The sequence below is a fragment of the Grus americana genome, chromosome 8 (assembly GCF_028858705.1).
Source record: "Grus americana isolate bGruAme1 chromosome 8, bGruAme1.mat, whole genome shotgun sequence".
Taxonomy (NCBI): Eukaryota; Metazoa; Chordata; class Aves; order Gruiformes; family Gruidae; genus Grus; species Grus americana.
The window spans coordinates 19,308,242-19,332,553 of NC_072859.1; the positions used below are offsets into that span (position 1 = coordinate 19,308,242).

The 24,312-nt window shown below is 42.0% G+C and overlaps 1 protein-coding gene and 1 long non-coding RNA gene across 5 annotated transcripts in view; one reads left to right on the forward strand and one right to left on the reverse strand.

Moving 5' to 3' along the window:
• The window catches only part of LOC129209444 (uncharacterized), a 41,637-nt gene extending 33,136 nt beyond the window's left edge, over positions 1-8,501 (forward strand). The window contains exons 12-13 of one of the 3 annotated variants that reach the window (XR_008578077.1): positions 1,362-1,443; positions 4,480-8,501. This is a non-coding gene — a long non-coding RNA (uncharacterized LOC129209444). Of the gene's footprint in view, positions 1-1,361; positions 1,444-2,649; positions 2,800-4,479 lie in introns of those variants that run through there. The other 2 variants (XR_008578078.1, XR_008578079.1) reach the window with 2 other exon arrangements.
• Positions 8,279-23,952, reverse strand: LMO4 (LIM domain only 4). Of its 2 annotated transcripts, XM_054833856.1 has the most exons (5): positions 23,241-23,935; positions 20,700-20,938; positions 13,649-13,745; positions 13,137-13,292; positions 8,279-9,038 (listed from the first exon to the last, which is right to left on the reverse strand). In XM_054833856.1, exons 2-5 carry the CDS (start codon positions 20,933-20,935, stop codon positions 9,030-9,032), a joined length of 498 nt encoding a protein of 165 aa, XP_054689831.1. In that variant the 5' UTR covers positions 20,936-20,938; positions 23,241-23,935; the 3' UTR covers positions 8,279-9,029. The 2 variants fall into 2 exon arrangements, with proteins under 2 accessions (XP_054689831.1, XP_054689830.1); XM_054833855.1 differs by lacking the exon at positions 8,279-9,038 and having other exon boundaries at positions 9,048-13,292; positions 23,241-23,952.
• Positions 23,953-24,312: the final 360 nt, after the last annotated feature.

The window sequence follows — 24,312 nt, forward strand, 5'->3', positions numbered from 1 at the left end:
CTCCAGAAATTATAAAACAAAACTTTTTTTCCCTTTATAAAGATCTATCAGCATCACCTTTATATGGCCCGCAGCACCAACACTGCCTAGCTTTTAAGTTCTCAAAATCCAGCCAGAATCTCCTCTAGCACATTATAACACATTTTACTAGCTTGAGCAGGGTAAAACACAGCCGTTTCCTGAAACGGATGGCTGCTGAGCTCGAGCAACCTCTGCGCAAGGATGGGTGCACCATCTGCATGCCTCCCAATGTCCAAAGCCCATTCACAACTGCCAGCCCTTTGAAAAGCCAGCCTGTTTCTCTGATTGATTCACTTTTTAATGAACTGGGAAGGCCTGTGAACTTAAACCCTGACACCTCCACCTCTCTCCCTTCCTAGCCATCCCTGCAGCAATGTACTGATTATATTTCAAGTTATTATGGGATTAATACAGCTGCCCCCGGTGCCTCCTTCCCCGAACTTCATCAATAAAAGTTGTGTACTACTCTTACTCCAGCTAGTTTAGTTTCTCCCTGAATCTCTCCATGTTACCTGTGACATGTTGGCAAGGCTGTATCATATCAGCCCTTCAAAGCTGCAAAGGCTGCCGCTGTTTAAAACCTATTTGTGTCACAGCCTGGCATAAGCCTTGTGTATTTAAGAGGACATCTTGAGCTTTGCTATGCACCGCATCAGCTCTCTAAGTGGGTAGCACATACTTAGCACTATTAAAAATAATGAAATAAGATAATCCAAAAAAAAAAAATTAAATAGGTTGTGCCAGTGTCATCTTTCTTTGAATTCACAGCGGAGCTATAGAAAAATATTCTACAAAGGCAAGTTCAGTAGAAGGAAAAAATGAGGTGGGGGAGCAAAAGACCTGGGCACAGCACAATCCAGTTTTTCACACACAGCATTTATACAGTACAAGCTTTAGGTTCAATTTTTTTCCTTGGTGTTATAGGGGTTTTTTTTTCCCCCCAAGAATCTTATTTTCTAAAAACATAATTAAAAATTTAATTAAGAAGTGGCTTATTCTTTGGAAAGTCTGCAATTGTTTGCAAAAGAATTGCCACACAAGCTGCCACCTTCGACTGTGTTGAAGCAGGAAGTTATGCTCTTGTTTACAACTATGCATCAATTCCACAATATATTGAGTTTTGGTACAAGTTACATATAAAATTCTTACTGAGCTTAATGTTGCAGCAAATAACACATATAGTAAGCGAGTAGGATTTATCACTGGCTGTAATGTCGTAGTACATATTTTAAATATATACGGTGAATGATATATACACACACACGTGCAAACAAAATGGAAATATATTTAGTTTAAGAACTGATGAATTGTGTTTTCTTTCATTTTCATTTTGTATGTAGGAGAACGGAGATCAAGCACATCCACGAAAAGGGTAGTTGGTTGGGATCGCATCCGTGACGCAACACACTCACCAACGAGCAGGTTAGAGAAGAAACAGTACTTTTTACTACCCATTGTATGGGAGGGAGGACACTCAGGAGTGAGGGACCCAGTGTGGTTGGTGGGATACAAACAAATCCCATGGGGTCCCAAGATAGCGTAAAACATCTATCCAGCTAAAACATCTCCCCCAAGATATTTTATTCAAACTTTTTTCTTAAAGAAGGAAGTGGTAATTTTTCCCTTTAAATTCTTCCCCCCCCCCCTTTGGTCTCTCTCGTAAACACAGAGGCCAGAAGGCTATGCTTAAATAATTCATCTACAAGTTTGCAATATCTTTTTGAACTATAGCAATTAAACGGAAAATAGAAAAATCAGCTCAGCATCCTGTTTGGATGTAATTAAAGGTATAATCTGTTCCATTTGAATACTTCAGTGCTTACCCTTCTTAAAACAACAAATAAGAATAGTAGCTCATTTGCAATATGTTTTTTTCAAACCAGCTAAAAAGACTAACTGATGAAGCAAGAATAATAATTTTTAAATGTGGCATAAGCACAAAAATATCAACTACAGCTTTCAAATGATTGCTGCAGATCCCAAGTCTGACGAGAGTTCAGTAACAAGGGGTATAAGCTTTATGGCAAAACACAGAAGTCTTCCACTATTTGGTATCAGCATCTTGATATGGCTGATGTAATTACCTATCAAATACATCAGTGGAATGAATATCAGAGGATATCCAAAAATATGTAAGTGGGATGCATATCAGCTCAGTCTTTTAGGGGCTGCTTGATCTTAAGGCTTTTTCCTAAGAATAAAAGACAAATACTGCATTCGTTGTCCCTTTGTTTTCTACAAGCAGCTGATGATTTTACAGCACAATAAAATTAGCCTATTAATGGCTGGCTTATGAGTTTTAGCTGGATTTTTTTTTCCTCCTACTGGACATTTCTCCACTGCTCAAAGAAATTGAAGTCAGGTGTAAAGTTAATATCTGCCTTGTTCATTTATTCTTCTGTAAGCAATCAAGATTTCCCCAAATCACAGGGCAATCTCTTGCCTTTCGAGAATGAATATAGGCCCTGTTCTCTCAATTTAGTTTAACAAAACAACTGGCATAAGTTCAATGGAACCGATGATTATTCTGAGAGGTTACAGCGAACCACAGAAGTTGTTAGCGAAAAGCTTGCTTGTAAGATCCCCTAAGAGGAAAAGTATATGGATATTTCAAAATGTAATTAACAGCCTGTTCCAACAATGCAAGAACGAAACATCAGCTGGTTTAGCTGCAGAGGAACCTGGCTGCACACGGAGAGCTTCGGCTTGCCCAGCAGCCACGGCTCCCTTAAGGGCAAAGGACACGATGAGCACCAGAGGGGACCACTTGCCTGAGAAAGGTACGGGGCAGGCTCTGTCTGCAGGGGCTCCTTTCATGCTGCCAGTCTCACTGTGCGCAGTAGCACCGCTCCCTCCCTCATGGGCATGTTCACTGGGGCTGGGACCCAACCAGAAGGAATAACCCTTTTCAAAATGGCCATTTTCTCTCTGCTATAGCTTGCTCTCAAAAAAAAAAAAAAAAATTCCTTGCAGGAAAGAATGTCTCAAGCTTAGTTTTGGGTTTAACGCTATGGTTTGTAGGACCATGAAATGTTGGGTTTTGATTTGTGTTTTTTAAAGTTAAATATGTAGCAGTGAATAAAAAAATTCTAAAAAGCAAAAAATGTTTAAAATATTTTTAACATTAAAAAAACAATCTATTTTCAGCTCGGCATTTGTAAGCTGAGTTGAACATCTAAGGTAGCAGGGAACAGATTTAAACAGATAAAATAATTACAAAAATGTAAGAGTGATATCAGACATGGGAACAAAATGGCACCACGGTCTACAAGGCCTGTATTAGAACAGTGAATACAAGAGAAGTTTAAGCTCAAATTTTTCAAAAGTTACTCAGCACCTATTAAAATTTCCAGCCTTCCTGGGTGTGTGTGCTTCACTGTTTGAAAGCCCAGGCCCTTTTCAGGACTGGTCCTTCAGAGGCTTGAGCCCCAACATAGTGTTCCTCAAGCATCACCCTATTGCAGGCACAGCTCTTCTTTAAGTCCCTAAACACATTGTGCTGTGGCCTGCGCATGCCTTTCCATTCACAAAAATTCTGCTGTTTATTACTTTTAATACAGTAGCACTGCGAGGCCTCATTAAAAAAACTGCAGCCCTTGTGGTGCCAGGCCCTTGCATGCCCTACAGTGGATAAGCTAGAGGCGAGCAGGGGCAAAAAAAACCAACTTGAGCTGCCAGACAGGACTGAGGCTTGCATCCCAGCTACAGTCTCAGAGCCCATTGGCTCCCCCTTGAACTGTGTAGCATCCTGCATGCCAAAAACATTTCTGTGAACTTAATGCTAGAACTACTTTTAAAAGAAATACAACAACAGAACCTAACTTGTTTGTTAAAAAATATCCACAGAGGAAGGAAAAAAAAAAAAAATCCTCAACATGGTTGCATCTGTCTCCAGTAAACAGGACTTTTTTTCAGGCCTTGGGCTCAGACATATGACCAATCTGCTGAGGGTGAATGAATTACTGTCAGCCGGCCCATTTTCACTGAGGTTTAAGCACAGGCATTTTACCTGCCATTTGCCAGGGGCTAAAAGCCTGCACACGCTGGGCACCTAACGCCGCTTAGCCGGTACACAGGACCTTGCGTGGCCCATTTACCACCTGACATAGCAGTTTGCTCAGTGGCACTCATCTACCCCAATGGGTCACACTTCAGGACCAGGACCCAAGTGGTTTCACCACCCCCCCCAAGGAACATCTCTGAGAGACAGGAACCTGTTTCTAACTGAAGCAACGCTTATCTCATGCATGCCACAGGTGTGATGTCATCCCCTCTGGCGAAGGAACGAGGATGTCTACAGCCTCCACTGTGCAAAAATGCAGGAACTAAAGTTAACATGTCTCAGACTTTGTTAAAATATGGTGATAATTAAGAAATATAATTACCACTACAAAGTTAATTCCTCTTTGAGTTCTTACAAACAAGTTTTTAATTTGCACCAAAAAATTTACATTTCAGATTTCAAGTCAACCACAGCATGGCTACAAGCCTGGCAGGGGACTCAAGGCGGTGGCGGGCAGGTTCTGCCAGGCTTGGGGGCAGGAGTGCTGTGGCTTCCTGGGAATGTCACAGGTGAAGAGTCGCCAGCCAACCCCAGTGCGCACAGGTGAGCCGATTGGATTGCTTTAAACTGTCTCAGCTGTTGTACAAGTGTGAAAATAAGAGCCATATCAGATAAACTGCTTTTTATTAAAAAAAAAACCAAAAACACAACCAACAACTTATAAGGTAATTGATTGCTTTCTTCTAGTCTTTTATTAGTTGTGATTAAGGAGATATAGTAGCCCTGTTTACACAGCTCTAACAAGTCAGGACCTGCAGCACGTTATTGGCTTGCGGCCCACAACTTGCAGTCCATTCTCAACAGAATCAATCTGAAGTTGAAAACATCCCCTGTAGGAAGCGTACACATCCCTGCTTATCCAGGAACAGAAAACAGTAATAACTTCAGGTCCTGTAAGTTGCAAGTTCAACTTACAGCGATCAGCCCTGACTTGTCATTGCTCTCAGCATGTTCGTGATGAGATCAGAGTGCTTCACAGAGGACTCATACTTTCAACTTGACAAGGGACATAGGTGAGCATGTTGCACTTCACTGTTACGTGCAGTTCAGGCTCTGCAGAAATAAATTGAGAGCTCCTCACTGTTTAACATGCAGTCAAAGCACCGCCAATCTAAAATGGCTGATCAGTAATACTTTAATTGCAGTTTCATAGAAACAAATTGCTATTTAATTGCAATAAGCTCTTCTGTAGCTTAGCTGGACTGACAATAGGCATACACCTGGTACTAAAGGTAACAGGCAGCAACAATGGCTATCTGGTACTTCGTGTATAGGAGGCTCAGGCAGTGAAAGCAGACCTGGAACACAGAATTTCACACTGAAGAAATGTAATACTTAAAAAAAATATATATACATAAATGTTCTGATCTCAATTTTAGTCATCATTTTAATAGAGCTGTTCAGAACGTAGATCCTTGCAAAAAAGCCTCACACTTGACATATAACCACCAGCCAAAGAATTTGATAAAAAATTTAAATTAAAATGGTCTTTTGAAATGCCTGACAGTATTTGATAGCAAGTCATACTATGCTGGTATGTGATTTTTTTTTATTTTTTTTTTTTTAGCATTTACCCTAAAATTAGATGATGCAAATTTTATCAGTGTTAACTAACAGAGAAAAAAAGGGAGACAAACTCAGTGTGGTTAATATTCTAAAGATGTGACTTAATTTCATAGGCTTCATTTTGGTAAGACATTCTCATTTTATGTTTCATAAGATACTGCATAACCTGTTAAAATATTTAAAGATAAATCATGCAGGACTGAAAAGACAGTATCTTGTTGCAAACAGAATTTGGTTTGGAAAGGCTTAATGTCCCACTGCCTGCCAGGATGCGTAAATCTCATAACTAGACAGCTGGATAGGTAAAAACATTAAACCCATTTAGAGGGCAATCTTTTTACAAAATTGTTTCATTAATAAGAGTGACAATTTATATGATTGAGACGTTTAGATGCAGTATAGACAGAGCTTTTTATCCAGGTTCACGAGGATGATTTCAGATTAGTAATATTTCCTTTGATTTTTTTTTTTAACAGCATTCATTTTTGAAAGTGAGGGAAGCTCTTACTGAATGATTATTTGTATGACTTTTCAGCAGCACTAAACGTAGAGGGTGTATTTCAGCCTCAGTGTAGCAAATGCATGTGATAAAAGGTGAACAAGTACATGCTTTTCCTCACACATCTCCTAAAAAAAGGCTTTTTTTTTTTTCACATAAGGACAAATCTAAGTGTTTCCAGTAGCCTTCTATCCACACCTACCATCCCCATTAAAGCCCATTTTATTGTCTGAAATGCCTCTGGTTTCAAGAAAGTGTTTTACCTAAAGCAAGAATACTACTTAAATATGTTCTATTGTATATTCATAGCTCCATTAGTCCTCCTCCAATTTAGCACATCAAAGCAAAGGCTTCATCACTTGCATGTGGATTATGCTAACATGAGTGACATTTGTAATCTTATAGGTCTGCAACTTAAGAAATGCTTTTAAAGTAAGCTGTTAAATAGGTAGCTGTGCTTTACAAATGAGTCATATAATAGTTTATTTAAAGCCGTTAATGAACTTCAACCTCTACATCACTAAATGCTAGACTACATTACTTCCTAGAAGTTATTAGCTATCTTCTTAGCACTTCTGGGTTATATTGGACAACCAAAAACCTGTACATGTTAGATTTAAACACTGTACCTTGAGTGCTTATACTGAAAGACTATAAAAAGATGTCTACAGTCTAACTAATACTTGAATACTGTATTCATATGACTTCAAGTGTCTTTTCAAAGATTTTAAAGCAGCACAATTTGCAGGACTCTATCTAAAGACTTTACTGCCAGATCAAAAAACCTTAGAAAATTATTTTTAAAATGTGTAAGTGCATTTAATTAGAAAAGCCACACATAGCTTCACTCATTTTATTGCTTTATACGTTCTGCAAGTATTCTTTTGTCTTTGCTGCCTGATACTGTACAACATTTTCTTTTCTCTGGAACAATCCTATTTTTCCTCAAGCACTGAAGTGTTAAAAGAAGATATTCAGCAGACCTCCAATATACAGGAGGTCAAGAAGTAGAATCTGAAAAAAAATAATATCTGCTGTTGGTTGTTTAGACAGACAAATCTATAAATCAGCTTTTTGTGTATTGGCATCACAACAAAAATAAGTCAAGCTCACTCCGTAACCAAGCACACTGAACAGTGAACACCTTCTCAAAAACAGAATTAAAAAAGACAAACATAATCATGATGCATTTCAAATGTATTAGTCTCCTATAGAAGTAGAGTAGTTGTTAATATTGATTTGTTACTAATTGTGGCAGAGGCACATTCTAGGTGCTTGCAGTTTCCTAACTGAAGGCATACAATGCACCTCCATAGCTTCATGTTAGCGTTCTTGCTACAAACAGAAAAAGTCAGAGGTTTTTTTCCCTCAAAATTATTCTGCACAGCTCTGCCACTGAGCAGCTGATGGGAAAAACCCACTAAATGAAGTTGCTCCCTCTCTTAGCTCAGAGGAGGCTTTGTTGCTTTGGGGAGGGGGGGGTGGTGTTTGTTTGCTTTCAGAGAACAGATCATACTTGAGATCAGTTAGTTCTCGGAAACAACCCGAGAAACATGTTTTTCTTTCCTTAAGATTATCAGTGTTGAAAAGTTGCTCTCTTAGCACAGCAAACACAACTTTATGTTGTTCAAATCAGAATAGCTATTGTATTCCTTTTTATGAATACTTGATTCTAGTGCTCAGCATGAGGTACAGACCTTTTGTTGCTTTTTATTTTATCATTCTTTGACCTCTTATGGTATATACACACACTCTCATGCTTGCACACCCAGACACATGCACACCCTTAACACAGATGATTCTGTGAAAAGGAACTGGATAGAAAGAGACCACAATACCTATATGCATACCATAATTCACTGCAATATGAATGACAATATACTTGCTGTTATTAGAAATAAGAATCTCAATGAAAAATAAAGATAATTTTGAAGTAGTGCTCCGTATCCTTGCCAAAAGGAACACGGTTAAGTAGTTTAACAGATTCTTTACTGGCATAAGACAAAAAAAAAAGTCCAAACCAAAAAGCTACTTTTAAAGGTAACTGACAATTAAGGTAATGACTACCTAAGATATAGTTTCAGAATAATGTTTTGAATGTTTAAAAAAAAAGGCTTCTAAAACTCATACTCGATTCAGTGTTGTTTGTTTTACTTTTTTATTATTTAAATACACCATACTAGAGCAAATGTCTCTGAAAATATCACAAATAAAAGATTTTTCTTCATTCAGCAAATTAGAAGTAGGTGAAAATTTCTACACAGTAGCTGCTATGAGCCTGACTTTTTTTCTTTTTTTTTTTTTTTTTTTTGCCATGGGAAGTAGCAACATTAGGACAAAAACACTTACATGCATACATACATTGTATTTTACAGAGATACAATAAAAGTGTTTGTGATAGAATATCACAAAAGCCACATCTTTATCTCATGTTCAGTTTGATTGAAACACATTTCCTTACAACACTTAAATATACAAAGAGCAAATAGAATGTTGTTAAGGTAAAACACAGGGTACAAACTGGCCAGTGCCCTGCTAATTGTTAATGAGGGTAGAAAGCAGATTTCAATGTTTCTTTTAATTAGCTTCATTAGTCATCTTCCCCACCCACCCCCCCCAAGATGTCCTCCGGTGGATCTTTTTTCATTTTCTCTACAGTCTCCCATTAGCCCAGGTTCATGGAGTCCTTAATGTTCATATTCAGTCATTTTAATACACCAATAAATGTGGGAAGGGCAATCAAGAATAAAGAAGGTGCAATGGTATGGAGCTGGCATTGATGCTAGCTACAAAGGTGACTTGTCTACTTGGAGACATGGGATCCATCTGTGATGAACAAAATTTGAGATGAAGGCACGCATTCTGCATTACTCTGACCTTTTAGCAGACCTGTAAGAAATAAAAATGGGTATCTTAGCTAGAATACTAAATTTGAGATAGGAAACTACAACATGACTGCTTTTGTCTTTTCCTTATTCACTAATCTCTTTTTTATTAGATTACTTTCCAACTGTGATTTGATTAAGGCTTTCTACACTATCCATTCATACTGCTAATGTTTCAACTTCAAATAGCAAAGCGCAAACATTTTCTGCAGTTTCACTACTGAAAAGAGCAGACGGGAAAAAAAAAAGAGACGACAACAATAAATAAGTGTACTTTCGGGTAACAAATCGTACAGTGAATAAGGTGGTTTTTCTGGGCCCCTTTTAAAAGGGAAGAAACATTATGCCATGCCTTTGAAGAAGCTAGTAATATGATCTTATAATTGGAAGAAATAGTGTGTAAAGCAAATAAGAAGTACAGCCAATATCCTCCCAAGGCAACTTTGGTTAATATGCTGCATTGCACAAGAGCTAAATATAGATATTTCAGGATTTTTCCCCCCCATTTAAAATTCCTCATCTGGTGTGTTAGTTAATGTTACATAAACATTTTAATATATGAAGTCAAACATGTGCTTTCACACTGGTGTTAATGAATTGTGATAATTAAAAGTGTCTAACTCAATAAAAATCTAAACTTTCATGGATAAAATAGAAATTATCATCCATAGTCTTCAAATACAATCTGTTTGCAATTACCAAAATGAAATAATATATATTAGAATTTTATTGTTTTTAAATGACATTTTGCGCTTCCCAGGAAGTTCTTTTTTCACCCTTTCTCTAAGTTACTAAAAGCCTGAGGTCTATTAGTAACTGCAACCCCCCACTTTCAAGCTAATTAAAGTAGTAGAGGCTTGGAGGTTTAATTCCCCAGAGCTGGAGCTCAGTGTGAGAAAGGTAATTTGTCTGTCCAGAACAAAGATTAGGGAGCAGCCAGCAAGCATATTTAATAAATGAGCATCAAATATCTTCTACTATGGACACAGACAACACCAATTATGTAACTACAAGGGAATTGTTGAGTGATATGTAAACCAGAAGATTTTTAAGATCTTCTCTGAGAGACATAATCTAACTCATACTTTATTTAAAAGTATAGATGCTGAAGACAAGCGTTTGCTACCAACACTGCCAACTGGTGGAAAATTGACAGTTTTAGTAGATGGTTAATACTGTTGCAAACAAGAACTTCTACAGGAATACTACCGCTAGCAAAAAACCCCATTCTTGACAATACAGGCCCTTCTAATGTAACGGCACACGGGACATCACAAACTAAGTTTGCACTCTGCAGGCAAGCAGTACGGAGTTTAGATAAAACAGGGGTTTTCACGCTACCTAGCAAGTGATAGGAAATGATAATTTATGTGTGTGAATTGCCTCCGGGAGGCAAAAGGCAGGAATAGCCAGCATTTGCCTCCTTAAAAACAAAAGCAAGTTTTTAAACCAAGTTAGGTCACGCAGCCCTGTCTGTCTGCACCAATCACCAGTAGGTGTTAACCTGTAAACTATATTAAGACAACAGTGACCTTGTAACTGTCACCCTCACATACACAACAAAAATGTGTTTTAATGCTGGGAGTTATGTCTCAATCTCTTCAGTTCAATAAAAACCCCCATGAATATTCTGCTATGTCTATCATCTCTAGTGGTAGAATAACCTGGAGACTGATTGATCTTTAATGTTTAATAAAGAGTATCTGTTACAGCCAACTCTGTCATAGTCGAAGAACATTTTTAATTAGTGGCCCTAAACCACACAGCCTTCTGGAAAACGTCTGATGTAAACATCTTTAGACTGTTAAAAAGCCAACATACAAAATGCGACTCTTCTGGCATCTGCCCCTGTAGCTTCCAAAAATCCAGAAACCTGACAAGTCTATGAATTACCAAATGGTCTCCTCAACTATATTTCAGTTTTCTAGGTTCAGGTGCTCCACAATTCCCCTTTGACAACTGGTAGGAGAACTTACACCATTTTCTAAAGAGATTACGTTATAAAGAGAAAAACCCCAAACTGTTATCTCTCCCCCTAATCTTCTCCCTAACACCTCTTCATATGCCTCATCACTGACAGAACTAATTAAAAACTGTTCTATTTTCACTGCATTTAGGTTCTACCAGGTGCCTACAGTCGTGAGCTCTGCAAGCCCAGTCCAATTTTACTTCTCTTTTCCATGTTCTATGTTCCTCATCATATCTACTGCTTTTATTGCAACTAAATCATTTTTATGTTTTCCTAAGGCATAGCAAGAAACTGATAAAACTAAATGACAATTTAGACGCCTATTTGAAGTTACATTAAACTTTACATTCATAGAAGATAAGTGGATAAACCGCTCTCTCAGAATGGCAAACCTTTACTGCAGTGTATAAAGATGAATGGTTTTACCTATATTTTGAAATGGGATACCTACAAATATTCACTTAACAGATTCACTGCTAGCTAGTCTATATTACAGATTTGTTTCATTAAAATTCACAACAGTATAAATCTATGAATCTTTAACTGTATTTGTACTTCCTTGAGAAGAGGCTGCACATTCTCCTCCAATCTTAATTATCTTTGTTCTGCCTAACTATATAGGACTTTTGTACTCAACTCCCTCATCACCTCGATTGACAAATTAAGTAAATAAAAAAGGTCCGTGTTTTATTTTGATGTAATTACATTCACTGTATAAGACTTGAAAGAATACTTAAAATTAATCAGTAAATTTATGCACAGAAAAAAAAGCAAACAGAGATATTAAAATGTAGCAACACAACAAAAAAAAAATCACAGAAATTAAAAAACAGTTTGTGTTTCTTGGACATATTTCTCCACTAAGTAAAAGCACTAAAAATTATTCTGTACATTACAGAATAGATCAGCCTCGCATTTGTCCCAGATTTTTTTAATCTTCCAAATTCCTATTTGCAGATAAATGTTATTTTTTGTGATCCTTACAGACATTAATGAAGTTCCTATTGTAAATCTATAAAGAATTACCAACTGAAGTGTGCACTTTTTGTTTCATTGCAATAACTCAGTGCTGTGTGATTGCCTGGGTTAATGATGAAAAAGTCAAATATACTATCAGAGCTGATGGAAAAATCTATCACCAATCTGAAATTAAAATTCATCTGTGGTCAATAAGATTTAATATCCATGCAAGTGGCGCTGTAAAGAGTAAATGAATCAATGTCATCAATACATAATCAGTATGAAATATGATGTGAATAAAATTATGTGCAAGAGTCATACATTCACTCTTTTCTGGACCAGGGTGGAATGAACAGTCTCTTAACTCAAGGTTGACAGTAATTGTTACAAATTAGGCACAGCAGTTATCAAAATGCACTCACTTGCATAGCTTTAGGACTTATTAAGGAGATTAAAATAGATCTAAAACTATCTAGTTTCAGAGTTACAGGACAACTGTTGATCAGAATTATTTTTTTTTTCTTCTTCTCCTCCATATGATTTGTATAGTCATTATTTACTCATTTAGCTAGAAACCAGGAGCTATCAACCACAGAGATAAACAATCTCCAGTTGAGCTACTAGTGTTATGGAGCGATAAGAAAATAGCACTTCGGTTTTTAAATCTGAGTTATGACATACAAACAGACAAGAAAATACTTCTGAAAGAGTACCCCAGCATGCTTCCTCAACTAAAACCTTAATATTAAAGTGAAATACATTTGGTTTAGTTCAGGAACCTTCTCTTCACAAGACATTTCCATATTAAAGGATCTAATTTTCCTTCCACAGAAACCTGCTCTCTTGTAGCCCTTAATTTCAAGATTATAAAATAAAAATAGTTCTCTTTGTTAAGAGTTCATGTTAACATATGCTCTCCATTTCGCTTTGTATACAAGGAGTTCAACAGCTGTACAGATGCACATGCCCAAACCAAAATAAACTGACTCACCCTATATGTCATATTTAAAAGGTCAGTATTTTCTCCCCATAACCCATGCCTAAGTTATTTAAGGTAAGTTCAGTTACTTAAAGGTCTCCTTGCAGGGGTGGGAAACGTCCACTATTAGAACGCAAAGAAATTGATCTTCATTTAGCCCTAATAAAGCTTATTAGTAATTGTGGAGTATTCACCTTCTGGTCTGGCAGTAGTGGATTACTCTGAAGTGAATTCAAATGGCCATTGATGAGAGCTGTAGGTCTATCATGTTCACAAAATAAACTGCCATTGATGTAGTGAAACCGATCTCCGGGGACCAGGCGATTCCGGCAGGTAGAGCATGTAAAACACTGAAAAAGGAAAGAGACAGCAAGTGAAACTACAGCACAAATTAAGTATGCTGCGGGTTTGAAAATTACACTTCAGAGACTGCGAGTACAGTTGAGATATGGAGCTGCTTGGTTTCTAGCATCTCCAAATATGGCATTAGTCTTACCTGTTGGGACTATGCAGTACATAACTCAAGTATAGTTTTACCGATTACGAGGGAACAAAGCTACACACTAAGGGAAGCTTTATAATATATACTCATATTTCTAGTTATTGCTTTGCATTTCACTCGTAAGCAGATGCAGATTTTATACTAAAGAAGCACAGCAGCACCAGTCAGCTACTAAAAAAAAAGATACATAGAAAAACCGCTCACCTTAAGATGATAGACATTGCCCTGCGCCCTCATGACCAGCTCACTAGCAGGAATGGACTGTCCACAGGCACTGCAAGCACCGCTATTTCCAAATAACCTGAAACAGAGGTGATGATCATGAATAATTTAATACACAGGCGGCTCCAAGCATTTTCGTGCATCACTGCAATGGTTTATTACACAACTATTTTCGACTTCTGACCCCTGTCTTCTAACTTGCTTACGTGTCACAATATGAAAAAGTATATTTTTGTGTAACAACTGGTAGCTTCACCCCACCTCGGATGTGGTTACACAGGATTTAATCAGAAATATTGACTTACACCTCTAGAAACACAAACAATTCTGTACGACACACATTTTATCAGATTACTGGGTTCATCATAAAAAGAAGATACAATTCATGACTGGAGTTTAAATGCATTGTGTCCTTGAAATTATATGAAGAACTCTTTTGTACTTTAATCATATCTTGAGATATGAGTCATCAAAAGGGTTAAGAGGATTTGATTGTATATCTAAGAAGACATCATGCTCGGTGTATTGAAACTCCAGTAAACCTCCATCAGTGCAGAGTTTCCATTAGAAACTCTCTGCTATCCAGGTTGATATATAATGTGTATGGGTTAACCTTTTCAATCATGGTGTCAACACTTTAGATTTGCCTCTGCTCATCTCTTTCATCCTAACCTTCTCTCTCTCTTGATAATGAAATGCTTGCTCCAACTTCCCTCTATCTGCTCCTGAGTCCACAATTTAGATTACTTCATCTCTGCTAGCAACAAACTGAATGAAATTTCGATTTGAGCAGAAAGTAATTTACCGGGATCTGGACCCATTTGTCATCATATCTCTCTGGGTGTTTGCTGTATCACTGCAGTTTTCCTATGCAATCAAATGAGACCACAACATCTGCCATTGGGGGGGGGCACACACAGCGGGGGGAGGGGGGAACAGGCAGAAGAGTGGTGAAGAAAAATATATACATAATTCTTCAAATCCGTTTAAAGGCACAATGCATCGATTCAAAATATAATACAATAATGACTATTGAGTTCTACTTTTACAGGCCGCGTTAGCTGGAATTAGAAAACCTTTATTTGCTTTTGCACGCCTCTCTAATATACACAAATATTTATAAAGACTACCACAATCATTTCGCAGTAAAAAAGGAAACTGAACTAGCTGGCAGGGTCACAGACCCACTTTTCTGCACGATGTAAAACATAGTAATAGGATTTACAAATTAGCGTATTGGTGTCATAATAAATATTAATATTTGCATCTCCTTCCTGTCCAAATAAAGTCATAAAATTCTGTTTGTGTCAACCTAGGAGACACATTACAACAGAATACCCGTAATCTGAATGATTGCAGTGTGCCTCTGTATAAAAATAATTGCTTTGAATTTTCAGAATCTGAGCTTGCAGAGGAGGCTTGTCATGTTCAAACTACTAATTTGCTGTCGCCACTTTATTGAAAATAGCCTGTAAGTTGTTATTAAATGTATCGACTGAACGACAGAGAGAGTAGTAAAACTGCCCCTTAAGATGGCTTTTAATAGGAAGCTGAGAAACAAATTTTGCAGCAGCATCGATTTGAAGAGTTCAATCAAAACTCCATTTCAAAACTAATTAGTCTGAGATCCACGACACATTGACACGTTCTTGCAGAATCACAGTGGTTACAAAGGGAAAGCTGAACTAATACATTGTCAGGACCTCCATCCAAAGGGACTAAACTATCTGGAAACTAAGGGTCCATTATTAGGGCATCTTCTAATTCAGGACCAGTTCCGAGTAGTTATGTGATGTATCGAGGTTACTTCCAAAGCTTTACGATATGCATTTTGCTTCCTCCATTGTTACTAGTAATGAAGTTGGCCCGTAGAAAAGGTGCAGGGGAAGCACTGCACAAGGAGGCAGCGAGGCACTGTTACATTTCTAGAGCAAAGATCCAAAAATCCAGGATAAGGGGGTGGCACAAGGGCACTGCTGGGTAGGGTGGAGGCAGAAAGGCAAAGATGAATAGACGACGTTACTTGGCCGGCAGAATCTGAACCTGGAGAGCAGTCTCTCGCAACCCCCCACCGTACAATTGCACCACCCAACTGAAAACACAGCTTTCGGAGTACTGAGCTCATTGTACTACTTGTCTTCATTAAGCATTCGTTATACGATTCTCGCCGACTAGAAGTGGTCGTACACCTTGCAATGTCTGTGAATTCTAATAAATGGAGTCAAACTAATCCAGAGGCTTTCCACACATCTTAGGTTTTTCCCTAAGCGTGTTCCCAGAACAATTCTGTTCTGGGAAGTCACTTCAGCTGAATCTTCTGCTAAAATTCCTAAAAATTACTTGCAAAATCAAAACACCCTTCCGCTGCTTTGTATTATTTACCAGGAAAATTAAGCTTATTTTTCCTTCTCTACTGTTATGAATGGTTTTGTTCTGTAATACCATTAACAGGAAAAAAGGTTTATCTTTTAAAAAAAAATGTTATTCCTCCTTACCAGTAAAAGGAAGCCTTCCACGGAAACTATTCTTTACGAAAAAAGTTGCTTCACATGGTTTCTGAGAGGCTGGAGAGCTAATTATCTAACCAGGGGGACTGTCCCGGACAGTATTTGATTTAAAAGGCTTGAGGCTTTAGGTGCTCAATTAAGTAGCTATCGGTCTCAGACTGGACTTTAATGGGCTCTTTTCTCTTTAACTGCAGCAACGGGTAGAGATACCCCAGGTCAGGCTAATTAAAGCCAGGGGACTCTTTAATTGTGATGACAGAATTGGTTTCAGTTTCCTCTTTGGGTCCTCAGTCCAAGAAGGTCATTAATATTTCAACATTTGGGCAATGCAATCAATCACAAACATCAGGAGGTTCCCTATACGGACAAGGCAGCTCTTCTACATTTAGCAGCATTTTACTGGGCCACCTTAAATTAACTACTGTGTGGTTCCAGCATAGCATTCCCCACACCCCCAAACACACAACCGCTCCTATTTTTTAATTTTTTTTCAGAACTTTCACAAGAGTGGGAATGAAGGCAGCAAGAAATCTTTTCAGCCCAGTTTCCCACCTGGCTGCTCAAAATTCAGTATCAGCAGAAACACATCTCTAGCAACTTATACTAACAAAATAAGGTTCCAGTTGTTTCCTAAATTGTGGAGATAGATTTAAGTGCTCCCATTCTTGCGTAACACAGCGCACGTTTCTGCCCACAAACGTATATCCGAGCCCTAGCAAAGAGAAATGCACATCCAGACCTACTGATCCAGAAGTGATTGGTGTTTCTGTACATTCCCTATATCTAAATTCTGCACCAGCTATATTAAATGTAACAAAGAAAGGCAACACAGAAATTATGCCTGGAGCCAAGTCCATTAAAGGTACTTCAGAATAACTAGAGACCAAGCACCTTAAAAGCACCAGAAGCTATTGATACTTAAAAGGGGGGCTGTGCATAATGGCAAGTGCTGCATTAGAGAAGGGGAAGAAAAAAAAAATACCAGGCAAATTACGCTTGGTTAATTCAGAGTAACAGATCTGCCCCCAAGTGAATTGGAGGCCTTGAATTAATTCTGTTATGACAAATCAAGATAAACGTTCCCCCTAAATTGCATGCGATTTAATTAATTTTTGAGATCCTGGTGGTTTTTTTTTCCTAGCTAATAGTTCACATGCTCCTGTGCTGTCATTGTGCTTGAGTGGGCAGACTTCAAAGTGATATTAAATAACCAACTATTAGATTTACCTAGCACGTCCTATTGGAAAAGTGCCATTTAATTACCTAGCCTGTTCAATTAAAGGGACAGCATTCCCTGAATATAGCAGCTTGCCGCTGATTACCAGGGAAATGAACTGGCTGCCCGGCGGCCCCCTCCCCGGCGCGGCGCACACTGCGGCTGCGGGCGGGCAAGGCGCCCCGCGGCCGGGGTCCGGCGCGGCCCCACGCACCCCCCGCGGAAGGGGCCGGGCGGGCTGCGCCCGCGCCGCGAGGAGCGGGTGCCCGGGGAGGGGAGGGGCCGCGGGCGCTGCCCCTTTAAGAGGCGCCTGGGCAGCCTCCCCCCCCCCTTCCCTTTCCCTTCCCCACCACTCCCCGCTCTCTCTTAGAGGCCAATTTTGTTAATTAAATGTTTTGTTTGCGACGCGGCTCTCATTCATTTCGGACACGTCATTCCGAGCAGATCTAAGCCAGGGACCAGATCTCATTAGATAAAACCTATCAGAACTAAGAGAAAATGGAGGAGACACTAATTAAAGCTTTTAATTGTGCGGGTTCGCTGCCACGCTGCTGCTTTATCTGGCATCTTAAGGTTGGGAGGGCTGCGCTCGGCTCCCCTCCCTGCAAGCGCGCTGCTGGCGGTGGGGAGGGAGGGGAAGGGACTGGGATTTTTGCCTCCCTCTCTTTTCCCAGGAACCTTGGCTTTCAATGAAAGCTACTGCTGTAGCTCTACGGCTAATTTGTCGTTGTTTTTTTTCTTGGGGGGGGGGGAGGGAGGGAGGGAAAGAGGAGTGTTGTGTTGTTTAAACAGCAACAAAAAAACCCCACCACATACAACCTCAGGCGGTTAAAAAGCTCGTTAATAAATGGTCCCGTGGTCTTGGCCCGGAGGAGTCAAGTCCCTTTCACCTGGCGCCTGCCGGGCTGATCAATCCCCTTTCTCATTTTGTTAGTTGTGTCTAGCATGGCCCGCAACTCCGATAAAGAACTGTGCCCATGGCTCCTGCCTGGGGAAGGGAATATGCTGCCGCAAAAGCCCTACAGAAAATTAAGGGGGGGGAGGATGGCAGAGGGGAACCGGAGAGACTCGCTGCCACACGGGTGGCATCGCCTCCACAACCAAATGAGGCCACTTCACGCAAGAGAAGGGCGAGGACCTTGCTCATGCCAGCACGACCTACGTGGAAGCCTGCGAAGTCCATTTCCAGTGGGAAAGCTCCAAGTTAAGTCAGCCCTCACAGGGCCAGGCCGTCCTACCCCACCTTGAGTGTACGGTGTCCAGTTCAAGTTTCAGCAAGCATCTGTCAGAGTTATTTTTGCAAGTCAAATTACACAGATCTAAAGAGAAGTCAGGCGATAGAACAAGGAGATCAATTCAAAACTGTCATCTGATAAAGCATCCTATTCATAATCGCCTACATTAAAATAAACGAGTATTAATTTTTGGCAACACAAAACCAGAGGACTGCGATAAGCTTGCCTGAACTTGCCTCTGGGACACAGTGGACGCATCTTCTCTTTTTAATTAGTAGTAATCAGACATGAGGGTTTGTTTGATGGTGTTGGTCGAGTGATGAATCTGTACTATTCAGTGCATCTTAACAGTAGTGTCAATTTTTCCACTTCAAACGAGACTCTTTCCCTAACACCGTTCTGCTCTATTTAATTACAATTCTGCCAGGCTTAGGCTTGTTGCTTAGAACGATGACTGAAAAGCACCATTAAAAACCCCCCATGTACTGATTTTCTAGCATTTCTCTCTAAAAATAACCCCAAAACTAGCAAAGCTAAGGCTCTGATTCCTCAAAGATACTGAGAGCTGCATTTCATCTACTTAACTGACCGAAGATGCAGCCATGTCTTGGGACAGAGGCTGCACTATCGGCAGTAACCAAGTCTTAACTCCCTCCTTTTTAGACTAAGGAGATCTCCATGCATATGCACATATTCAGTACAGTCCTAATCTTCTCAAATGGAAGTCAAGTTTTACAACATAAGCAAACCTGTAACATTTGGTGGCTGGTGGGTTTGGTTTTGTTGTTTGGTTTTGGGTTTTTTTCAGAAAGGAAGAAAAAAAGTGGAACTTTTTAGCCATCAGGGAGAAGGAAAAACCTGGGTTAACTCTTGACATTTACTGTAAATGAGGAGCCAGAAGCATCTAAACAAAACACAATTTGTTTTAACTAAGCATTTCTGTTATGCCAGGAAGGTATGGGGCTTTTTGTGGTTTTTTTTTTTTAATTACTGAATGTTGAAATAGAACACCTCCTCGAAGCATTCATGTGCATCAGTCTATCAAACCATTTACTCAAATTAAATGTGTAATCCTTCAAAATGCCTCCTTTTAAATTAATGAGTTTAAGTAGCTTGAGTTCACCTGAAAAGATCGTATGGGCACCTGACCTCATGAATTCTTTCTATTAATTATATTGGAAACTCATTGGAAGGGATACTCTGTGTAATCTTACTGTACCCCAACAGATGCGAGATTAGTAAGGCTTAGTTCCCCCTACCCAAATCTGTGGCATTTAAAGCAAACAGCTTCAAAAAAGAAAGAGGTAAGAAATAAAGGGCAAGAACATATCCCTCCTATCCCCTGCATTTTCTACACTGCAAGTTAAGAAAAATACTGGCTCAAAGCTTCTCTGCAACAAGGCAAAGACAAATATTATACCACTGTTTTGGGCTGTAAGTAAAATCGGTGGCCCTCCAACTGATGGTTAATCAGCTCTTTCACAAGAAGAACAGAGAATGAGTCATTCTGTTTCCACTCAAAGGAGTTTAAAGGTGCTTATGTAAATATCATAATTAATCAGATACTAAAGGCAGGCATTTCATTATTTAGCACCTCTGCCACAGCCTTATTTAAGCCCTACGATTTTAACATTTACTGTTCAGATATGCACACTTCTCCTTCAACACTACAACAAAGCAGATTAATTTAGCCTCTCTGATTGCTGTTTATTTTTAGTTAGGACTTGTTTTGTGCTGACAAACCACTTTAAAGTTACAGTCGTCGTTCCGCCCCCCCTCCCACCCAACTCTTCCCTCCACTTGGCAGTCGCAACTGCGCCCTGGGCTAGGCGCTAACATCCGCACCCGCACGTCTCTCCTTCCTAATGAAGGAGCGATCCTGAGCCAGTCCACCCCTCCACCCCGCACCACGGGCGCCCGCCGTCTGCCCGCCAGAAATAAAGGGCAAAAAAGAAAGGAAAAAGGAAAAAAAAAAAAAAAGGCAGGAGGACAGGGGGAAGTGGTCCCCGCCAGCCTGGCCATCGCCTGGCCATCGCCGTGGCGAGGACGGCCACAGCGTGCCGCCGGCGCCTCACCTGATGTAGTCGTTTCTGCAGAGGATCATGCCACTCTTGGTGTAGCAGGAGGTGCCGATGTCCCCCAGCTGGGCCTGGCAGCAGGAGCACTTGAGGCAGCGGCTATGCCAGTAGCTGTCCATGGCGTAGAGCAGGAAGCGGTCGGCAATTTTCCCCCCGCAGCCGGCGCACCTCTTCCACGAGAGGGAGCCCGCCGTCACCGGGGGCGGCTGCGAGCTGCCGCCGGGGTTCACCATGGCCTGCGCGGAGAGAGGGGCGGAGGCGGGTCAGGGACGGGCCGGCGGCGCGGCGCACCCCGCCCGCCTCCCGCCTGGCCCGCGGCGGGGCCAGCGCCGCTCCCGGGCCCTGGCGGGGGTACGGCCGGGCCGGGGGGGACACGGGGCAGGCCCGGGGCCGCGCAGCTGGCGGGGGAGCGGCGAGCGTGGGGGGCAGAGGGAGCGCACCCCGCCGCACCTCCACCCCCCCCGGCTCCGGGCTTGTGCAGCTGCAGCTCACAAGTCAGGAACAGTCCCGGGGTTTGTTTTGCTTATGAAAAGAAAAAAAAGTGTGTGAAGAGTGAAGAAAAAAAAAAAAAAAGTTGTGAAACTGGTTTTTCAGTCTAGGAGAGACTCTGCAGGCTCGGGGCGGTAACGAGGGGCTCAGGACCGGCCGTCCAGACCTCGGGATTTTGGGGGTATTTGTTTTATTTTGGAGACATAAAAACAGCCAGAGAAAACACTCCAGACTGAGGACACTGGCCCGAATAATAGATCACTGAACTTTAGGACGCCTGTTAACTTCCTACACAAACATACTCAACTTTTGTCTCGCTAATCTGCCCTTGATCAGCAGTTTAAATGCTAAAGCTTTGTTACTAACAAAAAAAAAGTTTACCGACCATAGGAAAGCAGCAGAATAATGAAGTGCACCGCTCCGGCTGGAGTTACTCTGGCCGCCCCCAAAACTGCTACTGAGGGCATTTTTCACTTTCTGATAAATGCTTTATTCAAGCAGGACAACCGAGAGGTAATATAGGAATCAATTCATAAAGCTTACTCTAAACCGATTAATTTGTTGCCTTCAATCCAGAGTCCAATAAACTCCCGGTGTTCCTCTAGTCACTTATACTATAAAAAGCTCAAGTTATTTACTGCCAATTAAGCAGCATGTTTTGTCTTTGTCCTTTGTAAGCCGTATGTGCTCATGCCGAGGCATCTGGCTATCTGCTAAGGACCTTCAGACTGATACCTCCAGAGCAGCGAGGACGAACTTTTCCTGCCACTGGCCCAACTCGGCTGCAGGAGGAGAACTGAGGCCGATTTTAAACACACATTTCCTCAGAAAGACTACCTGGAGGTATGTCCAGTGACCGCACAATAAACCAGAAGAACTGCACCAATTAAGCTGTAACAAAAACCCCGAGACTTTGGAAAGAAAACCACTCTAAAAGCCATTAGCATTGCATTTATCCGAACGCATCATATACCTTTATGTAAATTGATTTCTGATGCATTTGTTCAAGGAATTGCCTTTTGTTACAGTTTCCAGCTACAGCCTAAATGAATCTGCATTTCCTGCTCCGAGTCTTTAAAACCGTTTCCCTACGCTTTAAATCACTTCGGATTTCTTAAAAGAAAAAGACTCCATGCCACCACCTTAGCCCGTCTTTGTCGAAGGCAAATATATATAAATATAAAATGGGAAACGTTACACTGAGAAAACCATCCAGTAACCCCATTAAGCTAAAGCTCTTAAGGACAAGCAATACCTTAATGCTGATTAAATCTAAAAAGATGAATCAAGAGGACTGACCAGAAAGTGACTCCCTTGATAACTAAGGACGGGCCCTCATCAAGTTTCATTTAGAGTTGGGGGGAAAAAAGCTTTTAACTTAAATAGGCTTACTCTAGTAATTACACAGCTAAGCAATTTAGGTCCTGGGATAGGAGTCAGTGAAACAGAAAGCAGAGCTGGAAGCTAGAGGCAAAATACCCCCCCCCCTTTTAACAGCGTCTCTGGTGTTTTTTTAATGGAGACCAAGGGAGGGACAAGCAGAGAGCTGGCAATTTGTAGTACAAAAATGGATGCTTAATTCATGTCTTGGTTTTAATTAGGTGATTCACCGGATTTCTCCTGGATTGAAACAAAAGACCGTGTGGGGGGCAGGAAGGGAATTGAAGAGAGAAATAGAGAGCTCACTTTGATCTTTTCTGCCACTGTTTCAGAATAGTGTTTACTACGGGGGAAGCGGGTGCCCCAGCCCCCCCCCCCCCCCACACACACCGTCCCCTCCATTCACAGCCGAGGCAGGCAGAGCCCTTTCCCGGCGGCAGCTGGAAAGGGGGGAAAGGAAAGCCGCCCCGAGCGGCAGCCGCCGCCAGGCTTTGTACGCGGGGGCCGCGACAATGCCCGGGGCCCGCGGCTCCCCCGCGCCCGGGGCGCCCCGCTCCGCGTCCCTCCGCCGCGGCGGGCAGCACGGGACGGCGGCAGGGCAGGGGGCGCGGGCATGCAACTGCACACACGTACGCTGGAAAATAAGGGATAATTACTGGCACTTCTTACCTGCTTCCCCTCTATATTGCAAAAGGCCGGGGAGCAACGTCGCTCGGGGTGCCTGAGGTGGTCTCCTTGCAAAGAAACAAACACAGCGCTCGCCCTCTTTCTGGCTTTCGGGAGCGCTGGAGGGAGCCCCCCGCCCGGTAAGGGGCAGCCCAGGCTGGAAAAATATAGATATTTCTATGAGAGGCGTCTGCCTGGGTCCTTCCTCCAGCTCCCGCTTCCCGGGAGGGGAGCTGCAGAGCTCAGTCCCTGCCGCTGAGCTGCACACGCAGGGCGCCGCCACTCGCTGCTGCAATCGCCGGGTAAGTTTGGCAATGTGGCTTCACTTTGTACCGCTTCCCCCCCCGCCCCCCCACCTCCGCCCCCTTCTCTGGGCTGTGGCGGCTCCCGAGCCTCCCGCGGCGTGGAGCCGGCCGGCCGCGGCCCGCCGAAGCGCCTCAGAGGAGAGGGCGAGAGGCGGCGAGTTTGAGCGGGGCCGGGCGCGGAGCTGCTGCCGGGGATCCTGCGGCGGCGCTGGCAGGACGCGGGAGGAGGCCCCTCTGCCTGCGTGAGTGTGTGAGTGCGTGTGTGAATGCGTGTGTCCCTGCGCGCGCGCGCGTGTGTGTGTGTGTGTGTGTGTGTGCGTGCGTGTACTCCCCACTGCCCCTCACACATGTGTTACTGACAGAGCAGAATCCCAACTACACTCCGGCTCGGCTCCGCCGTCAGCCCGCCGCAGCCAATCCGCCTCCGGCTTGTTCAGGCGGAATAATAAAACCTACCAATCCCCGAGAAGACAAAGGAATGAGTGAAAGGGGAGGAAATAAAAAAAAAAAAAAAAAAAGAGAGAAAGGGAGGGGGCGAGGAGGAGGAGGGAAATGGAGAGGAAGGAGGGAGTCAGGTGGGCAGCGGTGGCCGCGCCGCCCGCCCGCCCGCAGAGGAGAGGCGCGCGCGCGCGCGGCCGTTAGGGCGCCGCCCGCCCCGTTCCGCTCGCGGCCACCAGTTGAGAAACTTGGCGGCGAGGGGCCGTCCCGGCTGCTCCTAAATCGGCCGCCGCCGAGGACAGGCCCGCTCCGCCCGGGCGGCTGCGTCCGTC